This window comes from Gymnoscopelus microlampas, assembly GCF_963454915.1.
Source record: "Gymnoscopelus microlampas genome assembly, chromosome: 23".
Taxonomy (NCBI): Eukaryota; Metazoa; Chordata; class Actinopteri; order Myctophiformes; family Myctophidae; genus Gymnoscopelus; species Gymnoscopelus microlampas.
The window spans coordinates 21,389,196-21,403,592 of NC_139960.1; the positions used below are offsets into that span (position 1 = coordinate 21,389,196).

Here is a 14,397-nt window from a genome sequence, read left to right on the forward strand (position 1 = left end):
TGTGGTAGCCTACTGTATATCAGGTATTGTTATTTAACGGCTAGACATTAATCATTAGCCTAAGTCCAATGCTAATATCGAAATCATTTTGTGACGAAAATCATTTGTTTTAGAAAAAATGGGCGCACAGTTCACCAGGCCAAAAAGACAAGGTGACTTGTTTTGGATACACCTTACATTGTGATTGTATAATCTAGGGCAGGGGTCTTCAATAGGGGGTCCTCATAGTTACTACAGGGGGGCCATCAAATGCTTGTGTGATAGGAACTGTTTTTTACATATACCACTTGAACCCTAGAATTCCTTTTCTGAGCGAACATTAGCCAAAAATCTACAAGATCTACAAGCTTACAACGCCTCATGATGCGAGGTGCTGTGAGCTTGTAGATCGGCTATTTCCAGAAAAGAGGTTTGGTGTAGAGGAAAAAAGAGCATATGAAGTACAATTTTTCTAAGTACTGAGGGTTTAAGTGGTTAACTGTCTGAAAATACACATTAACATGAATCCAATATGAAGCTATGAAATCTATGAAAAGGTTTAATCTGCAACATAATGTTATACAATATGTAGTGGGGGCCCCTGCTTCATCACTCTCTCAGCTAAGGGGGTCCTTGGCCTGAAAAATTGAAGACCCCTGATCTAGGGCCTAGGTCTACTACACTTTGAATAGCATTAATTGCGGTTAAAGTGGGCTAATCTTAGAGAATGAAAAAGCCTGGCATGGCTGACGCAAATCACCAAACATGATTTGCATAAAGCATTCGGATGACATGGTAGTAGAGACTAGGCTATATAAAACCTGTCTGTGCCTTTGGCACATTCAGAGGATCTGTCGGCACATTACACTTGAAGAAGGGGGGGAATATCATCCTCTCTGGCTAAATTATTATCTTGAAACCTGCTCGGACTCTGCTTTGGACAGACTAAAAAATGAAGACGGATCAGAGTGTGGTGCAGACTGGACCATTTAGTGGTAGACGGCAGAGTCTGATTGAAGATGCTCGAAAGGAGCGTGTAAGTGGTTCCTCTTCCCCGGGGCCAGCATCAGCATCAAGGTGCGGAGGAGAGAACTTCGTCTTCGAAGAGAAAGATGGCAGGGTCACACTGAACATCCTTTTTGCGCTCAGCAATGAAAAGAACGCATCTTTTTTCAAAACCGGAAAAATATTCGAGGTAAAGTCTAATGTTTGCTTTAAAAGAATATATAATATATATTCTTTATTCTTTAAAAATCGTAAAAATGTGTGAAAATCTTTGACTATATTATAGTCAAAGATTTGCACACATTTTCACGATTTTTCAAAAATAGCAGATCTACAAGCTCGTAGCGCGGCACGAAGTGACACGCTACGAGCTTGTTTATCTGCTATTTTTGAATAGCCAAAGTATAAAATAATGCTATTTGGCTAAAATGACACAGATGTTTTCCTGGTTTTAATGGGTTAAAAGGTTTGTAAAACAACTCATTTTTTATTTTTCTGTGAAAACGTGTTGGGACTTCGTGATTCTCTCAACATCCTCGCCTTTATCTGTTTTTAGACATTTGAAGCCAAACTTCTGCATATTGAAAGTCGGCCGGGAAGGAGGTCGAAGAACGGCGTCACAGACCTGGATTTCTTCATGAAATGTGAAGTGCACAGCGCTGACCTTGACATATTCATCAACTCACTCAAAAGAGTGGCTGAAGATGTTCGCACACTCCCAGAGGACAGAGGTAGCGTATCCTAAGTCTTTAGATATAGGATATTATTACATTGTATTGGCATAAATTACGTTTTATGATTTTGCTATAAATGCCATTAATTAGTGAATACATCTAACCATCCATTCAATATCTTCTTTCTACTTATGGTTACCAACAGCCTATATGTGTAAACCAGTAAGCCAATTAACATCTTTGTTTTCTTTTGTTAACAGTTCCCTGGTTTCCCAGAAAGATAAAAGATCTGGACAAATGCAACCTGCTAATAACAAAATTTGACCCAGACATGGACCAGGAGCATCCAGTTAGTATTTCCCTCTCTTACTTAAATTTGTTTTGCTATATTGTGTGGATAATCAAATAAAGCCCCTTTGACCATTCACATTGTGACCGTTTTGCTTTCACGTCATACCCCAATTATGATGTAAGAATAAAATACCCATTGTGTTAATATGGTCAATGAAGGATAAGTTACAACACATTTCCTTTGCAGGGATTCAGTGACTCGGAATACAGGAAAAGAAGAGCTTTCATATCTGAACTGGCCTTCAACTACAAACAGTAAGTCCCATCGCAAAACAAAACCCAGGAAATAAAAATCTGCTGAAAAACGCTTGTACGTTTGCACGTCTCCAGAAATATTATTTACCAACATACAAGAAAATGTCAGCATCTATGCTGTCTCCCAACTCCTGCAGGGGTGACCCACTACCCAGAGTGGAATACACAGCAGAAGAAACAGCCACATGGTGAGATTCCTTTCTACACAATGTAGCCTACTACAGATGTCAGAATGACTCCAAACATGAATATGTGATAATATTACGGGCATCATGCGTCCCAGACGATGGAAACTGCCACCCCCTAGCGTTCAAAGTTAACCTCTAATTCAGATCCTCTGTGCGTTTTTACATGAGTAATCTGATGTTAGATCCACGCTGAGTGCATCTCAGTCCACAGTTGTCCATCTAGATGTGACACCTGTTGTCTGCAACCATACATGCATTTGCCACTTTAAACCTGGTGTCTCTATTTTGTGCAAGTCATTGTAGGCGAACATTTTCAAAACCTTTTAAATTTTTTAAAATGGGCTAAAATAGCTGATCTATGTGTCGCATCACAAGCTTGAAAATCAGCCATTTTTGCTATTTTGTTAAATAGGGCTTAAGTGGTCAGTGGTACGTGTTTTTTTTCCGAATTGACACCTCTCGATACAATGTTGCTGTCATGTTAAAGGAAGGAGGTATACCGGACCCTGAGGGGAATCTACCCCAGCCTGGCGTGCAGGCAGTTCCTAGACGGCCTGCAGCAGCTGGAGAGAGAGTGTGGCTATGGAGAGGACAGCATCCCACAGCTTCAGGATGTCTCTGCCTTTCTGAAAGGTACAGTAGGGGGAGCTAAAGAGAGAGCTCTGCGGTGGTTCTCAATGTGGGCTCTGGCGACCCCCAGGGGTCCCCAGGAGGCAAATGGACCCTTACAGGTCTATAGCTCTGACACTATACAAACGGAACCAAATGAACCCTTACTTATCCTTCTTTTCTTCCATTTGAGTTAAATTAGCAGTGATGATTTTACAAGGTAGATTGGGGTCCTGGGTGGGGGTCCATGGCCTAATGGGGGTCTTTGGCCTATTAAAGGCGGCTTTCCATATGCATGGCCTCACCCCACACCGACCACTTGTGCCTCGGTTTCCACTACAATGAAGTGGGTAGAGTGGTGTGTAAGTGGTACTAAACTGGTGCCTAAAAAGTACCCAGTCCTGGGTAGGTCTGAGCTAGGCCAAGCTGGGCCACGTGCACAGGTGATTTGCATTTGTATACAGGACAGTTGGCCACTCACCTACATTCCATTGTTAGGCAAAGATTTACATTACAAATGAGTGTGAATGACCGGAGTCTGCTACTCATACCTGTGGATTTGAGCAGGGGTACTTTTGTGTAATGGAAACGGTAGATATTTTGATGCGGTGTGGTGTGGTGTGGTGCTTAAGCTGCAATGGAAAGGGGGCTCATATCAAACTGGAGGTCCTTGAAAGGAAAAGGGCTGATATTCAGTCAGAAATGTACTATTCTGTGTCTGTACAGTATGTGGGCACCTGTGTGTGCATGTGCAAAAGATAAACTAAAGTCAAAACCATGAATTCCAAGACATCACATACTATACATACATATTATTATCAAAACACAGCAAAATCCTGCACATTACTGTGTTAGTTTAACTCCAGTTTCAATGTTAAGTCCGATTCATACTTTGTCACACGGCGGTGCCTTACACCAAAAATAGCCGGCCTACAAGCTCACAACGCATTGCAGATGCGACACGTTGTGAGCTTGAAGGTCTGCTATTTTCGGCATCCGACACCATCATGCAATTGACCATGAATTAGGCATCACGCGTCTCTTATCCCCCCGCTCTCTGTGCACGGCTCCAGAGAAAACAGGCTTCCAGCTACGTCCGGTGGCAGGGCTCCTGTCTGCCAAAGACTTCTTGGCCAGTTTGGCCTTCCGGGTGTTCCAGTGCACACAGTACATCCGCCATGCCTCAGCACCAATGCACTCGCCTGAACCGTAAGTCTGCCTTGCACTGGGCATCCATCTCGTTTTATCTGTTCCTTATGGTGCCTTTACTTTTAATTATTGAATTAACTTTCGGCTTAATCCTCTCTAACAGGGACTGCTGTCATGAACTACTAGGCCATATTCCCATGCTTGCAGATAAAGAATTTGCCCAGTTTTCTCAGGTAAACACACTGTTGATTATTTTGTCACCTCTCCATTTGATTTAGCCTAACTGGGAGTTAATCTGTTACATATATGACATGGGCAACTTTGAATATTTCAAATTCCAGGAGATTGGACTGACATCACTTGGAGCATCAGATGAAGACATTGAGAAACTCTCAACGGTAAGATGATCATGTGCACTCTCAAATTAGTCCAATTCAGCTACTTTTCATTTCATGAGACAAAAACAAAACAAGGAGCACCACATGTTAATAAATCAAAAAAGAAATCAAACCAACTGAAAGCTGTGTTGAATTGATGTTTCATTTTTAGAGATATTATCATTAGAATGATAGCTCTTTGCCACCATCTAGTGACCAAAGTAAATAGCTGCATGTTGTGTCTTCATTCCCATTCATACTAAATTGATAAACATGTCCCTCTGTTGTTGACCTCTCCCTCACAGTTGTATTGGTTTACTGTGGAGTTTGGACTCTGTAAGCAGAATGGAACGGTCAAAGCTTATGGTGCTGGCCTCCTATCCTCCTATGGAGAGCTAGTGGTGAGTGTATTCATTTTGCACTTTCCTTTGATAAAGCACACCCCATTGAAGCGTGGCACTAACATTGTTAGGATTGGAGTTACATTTCCCACTGGGTCCATCAATGCCGGTTTACTTCCCGTATATGCTTGAAGTAGGTGGCCGACCTTTCTAGTCTATTATTTCCAATGGAAGAGTGAACGTGAACACAGCTTCTGAACAATGCTTTAGCCCCATGGTCACTGAACTAAATATTGGCACCATAATGACATGACATCAGCTTGTGACTGCAATTTGTTCTTGTTCGCGGATGACTTGGTTCTCCTGGTCTCGGACAAGGACAAATTGCAGGTCGAAAAAACCCTTAGCTCTGAACTCGGTAAAATCTGTACCTGGCTCGCTGATAACAAACTATCATTACACCTGGGTAAAACTGAATCCATTATCTTTGGGTCCAAAATAAACCTCTACAAGGCTGATGGCTTCACAGTAAAAGTGGGTGACAATGTTATCATAAGAAAAGAGGAAATTACCTACCTGCGTTGTATTTTAGAGGAAAATCTTTCCAGTGAAAAAATGGCAACTAAAGTAATCAAAAAGGTCAACCAGAGAACAAGATTTTTGTACAGGATCTCCTCACTGGTCAGTAGGAATACATCGAGGACTCTAGCAGGAGCACTCATCCAATGTCACTTCGACTATGCATGCACCTCATGGTACCACAGCACCACAAAGGCCTTAAGAACAAGGCTCCAGACATCCCAAAAGGCTATACACTAAAAACAAACGGTGCTATATAGCACCAAAATCGGTTCTTTGGCTCGTAATCACAGGGGAACTGTTTTTGGTGCTATATAGCACCAATCTTTAAAGGTACTATATAGCACTTTTGTCAAATGGTGCCATATAGCACCTGTTATTAAGGTGCTATTTAGCACCATTTGTCAAATGGTGCTAAATAGTGCCAGTCTTTAAAGGTGCTATAGCACCTTTGTCAAAGGGTGCTATATAGAACCACAAAGGTGCTATATAGCACCACTAGAGATGCCAAATAGCACTATATTGTTTACAGTATAGTACGGCAATTAAATCATGCCAGCTACCACCATAGATTACTTAATATATCATTAATAAATATACACTCAATGTCGCTAACTTGAACATCAGCGCTGAAATGTCAGGACAAAATCTAGAGAGAATACTGACTCCTACAAGCTACTCACAGATGGAGTTGTACATTCTTTTTTACTGTGACAGGAAGTTTGCCTGCATCCTTCAATTTCAGAACAACACAACTCCAAAAAGGTCAGTTTCTTGTTCAGTCCTTTAGGGTACTGGATTCTGAACACAAAATATACACACAATAGGAGTCCTAGTGCCATGGAGATGTACTCACTCTCATCTGTGATCACCTGGCCATCCAATGTGAGCACAATGTGGTCATACTGCATTGGTGTTGGACATGCCAGAAGTGCTGGTCTGAGCTTGGCCCTGGGGAAAAGGGAATAGCATTAAGCATAAGCATCTTGTCTCACATTTATTTGAAAGGCAAATTCAACTACTTTCATACTACTACTGAAATTAGTGATGCACAATATTAACATTTTGGCTGATATCTGATTAACGATCAATTGCATACTCAAATCGACTGATAAAAATACTGGTATTGCAATACAAGTGTCCAATAAGGTTTACCTTACACCTCTTACAGTAACTGTAATACTGGGTACAGATCAATAAGGAGGCAATTAACACATGACTGTACTAACTAGGATGAATGTTAGCCTATAACCATATAATCAGCATGCTAATTTATATTAAAATAAAATAATAAAATCATCAGTAGCTAAATAAATTACTCTTATGGTAATCTCCATCAGCATCTCAAAAAGGCTTAACTCTGTTTTTAGGAGGGAATCACAATGTATGAAATCCACTAATATAGCTTATTATTATGAGAAACCAATGAAAGTAGAACTAAACCTAATATGTGAGCATTTGTAGGTATAGGCTAAGTGGGCTATGCAGGGGGTTTACTTACTTAAAATCTAGCCATGGTACCTCAGTTTAAACACAATGGATAAGATAAACACTAGCCTAAATAATCTTCAATGTGATGCATTAACACTTTCATACCAATACCTACTCAGTTATACATAAATAATGTAAATAGATAAATATGGCGACTATAAAATAGGGTTATAGTGGTCAATAACTAATTTTGATGCTATTTTAACTAATTTTGCTTGGGGCCCACTGACAGCCCTTTAAGCCCCTGGACCTTACTTTGAGAACCACCATAGTACTACATAGCTAAATAGAGTATAAGCTCATGTCATGTGTCACTATGCGACCATTGTGAGCTTGTTGTAAATAGGATGTTTTCCCTATTTTCACTTATAATGACATGTCCAAAAATAGGGACGCCAGGTTGACAGTTGTTAAGCTCTGCTCTCAGAGCGACACAATGGTTCTAATAATACTATCATTTGGGCAACTCTACCCATCAAGTGTTTTTTCCACATGGGAGGCTCATATTGTTAACATACTTAATATCCATAACAGCCATTATCACCGTCTTCAAAGCCACCAGAATACACAACAAAAACATGGTAGCCTAGGCCTACAAAATCGCAAATTACCAAAATAAAGTTTCCCCAGTAACGTCAAAAGCCACATTCTTTGCCATTAAACACTCACCTGTCTTTAAGCTGCTTTCTTCTATCTTCTTGATGAATCAACAGTGAGTTATATTATTTTATTCTCAGGAGGATTGTACCATTCTGCTCGTGACGAACTTCAAAGCTCGCGCTGTGGTCCAGCGTCCCTTCCGCTCTCATCTTCGCTTGTCAAAAAGGACAGATCTACAAGCTGCACGGTTGCAATGAGACCTGTTGTTAGCTTGTAGATCTGTTGTTTTGTAACATGACACCCTGCATTGTGAACTTTGACTTGGAGCCAAGTCAGCCAACCAATAAGAAAGAAGCACTGATTTTACGTCACTTGGCAGCCATTTGTAGTTTTCTTCAGTTTCCAAGAGAGTCCAGGAGATACACCTCGGGCTTAATAGCTTACTAATAGCCTGTAGGCTATTAATAAGCTACTTATTGATGATGAACAAAAAATCATGTATTTGACTGACATGTGTGCATGCCTGTTTTGTTTGAATTAGACATTTGGGCAGGCCCCATATAATTATTAGATGTATTCGATATAGTGTGATTATGAGAATGCTGTATTCAACTACCCCTACAAAAATAGCTAGGGCACCCACATATATATATATATATATGTACACATATACATATACATACATATGGACAGGATTGATATATTGAAAGGATTGAGAACCACACTGTTCTATAGGACTTCAGTAATTGTGCTGAGGTGCTATAGCATCACAACTATCCCAAAGAACCACTGAAGAACCCTGAGGTGCTGTATAGGACTTCAGTAATTGTGCTGAGGTGCTATATAGCACCACAACAATCCCAAAGAACCACAGAAGAACCCTGAGGTGCTATATAGCACCACAACAATCCCAAAGAACCACTGAAGAACTGCTAAGGCACCACAACCACCCAAAGAACCACTTACACCTTACACCTACACCTCATCTAACCCCTGCTAATTTTTGCTAGGGTGGGATGACTCAGGGTAGAGGACAGAGTACAGCAACTTGCAATGGGCCTGGTCTACAAGATACACTACACCACAAAGACACCCATATACCTGCAAACTACTTCAAAAACGTCAAAGATGTCCACAAACACAACACCAGAGGGAGCTCCACAAATCACGTTCAACCCAGATTTGTTTCAAACAAGGGGTTAAATTTGTTCTACTATGCCACCAAAATGTAGAATGCCCTACCAACAGTCATAAAAAGTGTGTGAATCCTTACTCTCCTTCAAAACTGCTCTAAAAGAACACTAACAGGTGGCTGCAAATCGAAGTCCAAGCCTATCACCAGATCTTTTTGATTACTAGTTGTTTATGTGATGTTGTTGCGTAGTATTGTATATTTGTCTGTCATTAAATGTTTCGATGAATTGAATACACATGGACCCCAATGGAAACAAGCCATAGTGCTTTCTTGGGTTTTAACCCTTTTAGTAGACCTTGTATAGAACTGCACTTTCTGTTCTTTTTTTTTGGCACGCTGTTAATAACTTTTCAATCAATCAATCGTCAAAAGCCACATTATCTCCCCACGATTTTCAGACTAAAATGAGCACCTCAGACACTCAGATCCGGCTGAAACCATGCCCAAATTTAGGACCATACATCATAGATGACTGATGGCATAGACTGACCAGAAGACTGAAACGCTGTTATTAGACCCTGGCTTGTTTTCTCTCCTGTGTTGAAATCCCTTATACTTGCTACAATGACAATCTTGGACTTGTTGTTCCAGTACGCCTTGTCCAATGAGCCAGAGTACAAGCCTTTCAACCCAGAGGAGACTGCAGTTCAGCCTTATCAGGATCAAGACTTCCAGCCGGTGTACTTTGTATCAGAGAGCTTTGAAGATGCCAAGGTTAAGTTGAGGTATATATGAATGAGTATTCCATATTTCTGCTTTAAAAGTAACTCAACACAAGTAACTTGTTATTCAATACTGCTCATATTAAGACGATATTACTATTATCATTATATTAGGTATTATTATGTCCGTAAAAGTGTTATTTTGTTAATAGAATGTCCAAATGTCGAATTGCTTTTGGGTGAAAGCATATTTTAGTGTATTTCTGTCATACAGACCTAATACGTAGAAATGTGTATATGTATTACACCTTATTATATTTGCCTGTATATCCATGCTCTCCCCTTAGGAAGTACGCCGCGACAATCAAGCGTCCGTTCTCAGTGCGGTATGACCCGTTCACATGTACCATGGAGGTTCTGGATCAGCCCAGTAAGATCCAAGGCATGCTGAGCCAGATGAGAGAGGACCTGAAAACGCTTCAGAGTGCCCTGGAGAAGCTGGGCTGACATCAGGGATACAAACAGAGCTGTGTGGCCATAGGACACTTAACGTTGGGTAGACTGAAACATTTTATGGCAAGAACAAGGCCATATATTTTGTCCCGTGGAACAATGGTCAACAGGTGGAAAACGCTGAAAGTGTAAAGATAGACGCATCTTAGCGATGAGCGAGGTTGTGTGATCATGTATTTTGTTATGTATTGTGGAGAGAATGTAAAATGGTTTATTTTCATGGCAATCACCAAAGAACATCACAGCAAAATAAAAATTGAGCTGAGAAACATTTGTCTGAGTTACAGAAAATGATTTAAGATAATACACCGATGTTTGCCATACTGATGAAAAACAGAGAGACAGAGAGAGAGAGAGAGAGAGAGAGAGAGAGAGAGAGAGAGAGAGAGAGAGAGAGGACCACTACAATGCAGGACATGCATTTCTACCATCTAATTCCAAACCGACTGTTTCCATTTGGAACATTTTTTGGAAGCCATTTGTCTTCGCGTGTTATTAAGCAAAAAGGAAGGAGCTAATTATGAATGATTTAAGTATCGTGTTCCCTGTGTTGGTCAAGGCTCGAGCCAACACTGGGGCCCCAGTGCATCAGTTGGTCCAGGTCACCACGACCGCATGGCCGACAGACGCACTTCCGTCCTTTTTAGCTTTTCTCTTCGTGTGAAACATCTCCTGGAATCAAGCCTCAAATTTGCTTGATCGATGAAAATGTATGACGGAGTCATCCCCCCCCATCTGCAGTACTCATAAAGCCTTTAGAAGTAGCCTACATGGTGGCGGGTGAGGCCTCCAGTGGTCCAGCATGTGTGGGAAGCCTTCCTTTCCCATAATTCCACTGTATAGTAAATCAAGCCTGCTTCAGCCTCTCTGGGAAACCCAAGCCTCTCTGTTTGCAGAGCAGAGAGAAAATGGGAGAGAGGGAGAGAGTGAGAGGAGGGAGGAAAAGTGGGAGAGAGGGAGAGAGGGGAAAGAGTGATCTACTGCTTGACTGGTGTGCAGAAAAGCACACACATCCACTTTCTCCAACCAGAAGTCAAACACTTAATAATTTCTAGTATCTCATTCTACATCCAGCACACTCAAATCCACAAATCCCCATGAAACCGCTGCTGGGATCCAAATCTGCTGAGCTCTAAACAAAAGCCAGTTACCATGGCAATAAGATGACTAGTAAGCGTTCCAGCTAGATTCTTGTGCCTAGCATACTCGCCACAAATCCCAAATGCTGTATCATCCTGCCTCCAACCATAAGTGTTTCCTTTGTTGATGTCATGGCCTCCATCACTACCTTGGCTTGGACACCTCTTCTCCGAGTTGGAAAGAGGGTCGTGAGGTTCACCTTGTCCTCAGGCCCGACGACTAATGCCTAATTTATGCTCCGTCGTATGACGGTGTCGTGAGACGAAAATATCTACAAGCTCCCAATGCTGTTGTACGACGAAGCACAAATCCAACTTAATAAAACATACAAAAGGGAGGCCACTGCATACAGTAGGACAAAGTGCTTTCACACTATAGTGTTGAAGTCGTTATGGTGTCTTCTTACAAATAAGTGTGTGGTAAAAATGTTGATTAGTGGAGATAATCTTGAAGAAAACATAATTTCATAAACCTTTGTTTATTACTGAGTGCATTTTATTAATTTAACCAAATGAAAAAAAAAAACGAAAGAAACCCAACAAAAAAAAACGCTGAAAATCTACATCCATGACATAAGTCACTCGTGGGTTAGCCTACAAAAAGATGCTATCCACACTCTATAGGTGCTGGTCAAAATTAGATTAACCACAACCGTTTATGTCAACTATTATTGCACACTGAGATTATCAGTGAGAATTCTGCTCATATTCAGTGAGTGATAATGACTCTTTGTACTCAAAGATCAACATAATCACTTCATTCTGGGAAAACACGGCACAACAAACCAGACACGAGATTAGATCAAAGCCCAGCCTCAAAGAGCTTTAATCTCTCTTTTTTTTTGTTTCTACTCCTATCATTCTCCTCATTAGTTTTTTATTTCCTTTCCTTTTCTTGAAGCCCATAAAGCTTAGCTGGCATGCAGGGCAGTGCGGGAATTAGCCAGGAGGAGATTAGGAGGAACCGGTGAGGAGTGTATAGACTGTCTGATCTCCCTTTGATCCATTTCACTCCGTTATCACATCTCTCCACTAGATCAAACTTTATGCAAAGAACAATGGCTTCATTCAGATTACATAAGAGGTAACATGAAGGCCGGTGGCCATAACATTTTGGACAAGAAATCATGGTTAAGTACTACGGTGTGATAGATGGGATGATGAAGAGGGTGGTTTGTCCTCCTCCTGTCACAATCCAATCAATGTAATACTTTTTTTTAGATTGAGGGTTATATACTGCCACAATCCAATCTGTTTATTTATTTGTCTAAAATTTACTTTGTCTTGTTTATTGATGCTGACATTGATTGTCACTAAGAAAAAAGAAAGGAGCAATTCACATCCATATTTGTTTACGACGACATGCTCAAACAAACATGTTCATTTGAAAGACATGCCGCTTGGCCAGTCGTTTCCTGAACAGGGTTAAAGGAGACTCGACACTCAAAAATAGGGTGCCGCTGACCTAGCGGCTAAGGCACATACCACATATTGGCTCTAAAGCCTGGGTTCGATTCCCGAGCCCGACGATCTTTGCTGCGTGTCACTCCCCGACTCTCTCTACTGTGTACTATCAACAGCTAAGGCAGAAAAAGGCCAAAAATATATATATTAAAAAAAAGGTGAAGGTGGATTGACAAATGTAGGATAACTGTGTTATTCCATTTACAAACCATCAGATGGCGGCCTTGAGTCATTTTGAATCACAAAGGCACTAGTCTCTTGAGATTCGTGACTCACCTTTCTGAGAAAGTGTAATCTCAAAGAGCAATTCTCTTAAAAAAGAAGTTAATATACCCTTTTACAATACATTCAGTTGGAGGGTACAGAAGAAAACTGAAGCTTCTTGCACCGATATACTGATGTGTCTGTGTCTCATGCCGAAGCTCCAACACCACTTATTCCTAATAACACAGCAAATGTACAGTGGAGACCACTGCAAAGCTTTAAAACGAGAGCACTAGAGAGCAGTAGCATGTTTTGATTGTGGATGGTGGTTTACGTGTCGTGTCCAAGAAACACACAGGTTGACGGAACAGGTTTGAAAGAGCGCCGGTCTCTTCTCTCCCTATAGCCTACCTGAACCCAATCTTTGGTGCAGATCGCTGCACAATAAAACCCACTGTTTCAGTTCTCACATGCATTAATGGGGTACAATAAAAGGATCAATTACATCCCAAGACACCGCTAACCAGGGTTCGATTTGTAAAAAGAGTGGGAGACATTTTCTTAACCACTTCTCTGCTATTTTAACCATTTTAGAAAATTGCCAAAATACGGATGCCAGGGATAATGTGATAATGTGATAATTTTAATTAAATTGTTAAATTGTGATATTATCAGACAAATACAGTTAGTATATCAAACATACCAGATCCAGTATATCAATACCAGACAGTCTACCTTTCAGAAAAGGGTATCTCAGTCTGACCAGAAACAGGGATAAAACATATGCCCACCGCACCAGCAATAAAAAAAGAATGACCAGAGGGGTATATCAAAAGCACAGGCATGACCTTTCCACCTCCAGAGAAACGAACCCTGCTGCTAACATATTACACACACACACACCCCCCTTGGTAGGAAGTCAGGGATGTGTGGAAATATGCGATCGGCTGTCTCCCACAATGATTCACGATCAAGTTAATTAAATATGTGTCCTCTGTAGTTTACTGGATGCATAAATGCCATGTAGTGGATAGGGTGGATTTCTCACGCATAGTATCCTATGACAGTACAACGAGTCCATGTTTTGCCACTGGGTATTACCAGCTTCTGGCACAAAGCTACTCGTCTTGCATGTTCCGTCTATGGACTGCTGACAATTATTCACACCCGCTGTCACGCGATGCGCATCTCTTCTACTTGCATGCAATGCATCCTTATTCTCTGAAAAGACCAACTCCCTCATCTCCCCTGCCAGGCAATCGGTGCCAGCCACCCCCGCCCCCCCTTTCCCCAAGCTTTTCCTCCGATCACACTTCTTAGGCCCTTTCACCACCTCCTGTTTCCTGCTCGTCTTCAGGGTTTATCCAATAGCTGGGCTCGGTGCCAGACACTGGGGCTCTTGAGTACCTTCCTGGAATTCCTGATCTCGACTGTTCCATGCTCTGCACGCAGGTGTAATTGAAGCTAACTGTTTTTAGTACCCGACACCTGTTGTGGATAAGCGAGAAATGGAGACAGAGAGAGCGAGACAGACAGAAAGAGAGCAAGCGAGGGAACACACCTGTGCGGTGATGATCATGTTGACCAGCAGAGTGGTGGTGTGCTGGGCTCGCACATTCCTG

The 14,397-nt window shown here is 41.4% G+C and overlaps 1 protein-coding gene across 1 annotated transcript; it reads left to right on the forward strand.

Moving 5' to 3' along the window:
- Nucleotides 1-931: 931 nt before the first annotated feature.
- On the forward strand, nt 932-9,962 carry th2 (tyrosine hydroxylase 2; the record flags this gene model as incomplete). The annotated part of the gene is made up of 12 exons (XM_084049911.1): nt 932-1,174; nt 1,541-1,715; nt 1,919-2,007; nt 2,197-2,264; nt 2,402-2,452; nt 2,940-3,085; nt 4,135-4,270; nt 4,374-4,443; nt 4,552-4,608; nt 4,893-4,988; nt 9,385-9,518; nt 9,803-9,962. 12 exons carry the CDS (start codon nt 932-934, stop codon nt 9,960-9,962), a joined length of 1,425 nt encoding a protein of 474 aa, XP_083906037.1.
- Nucleotides 9,963-14,397: the final 4,435 nt, after the last annotated feature.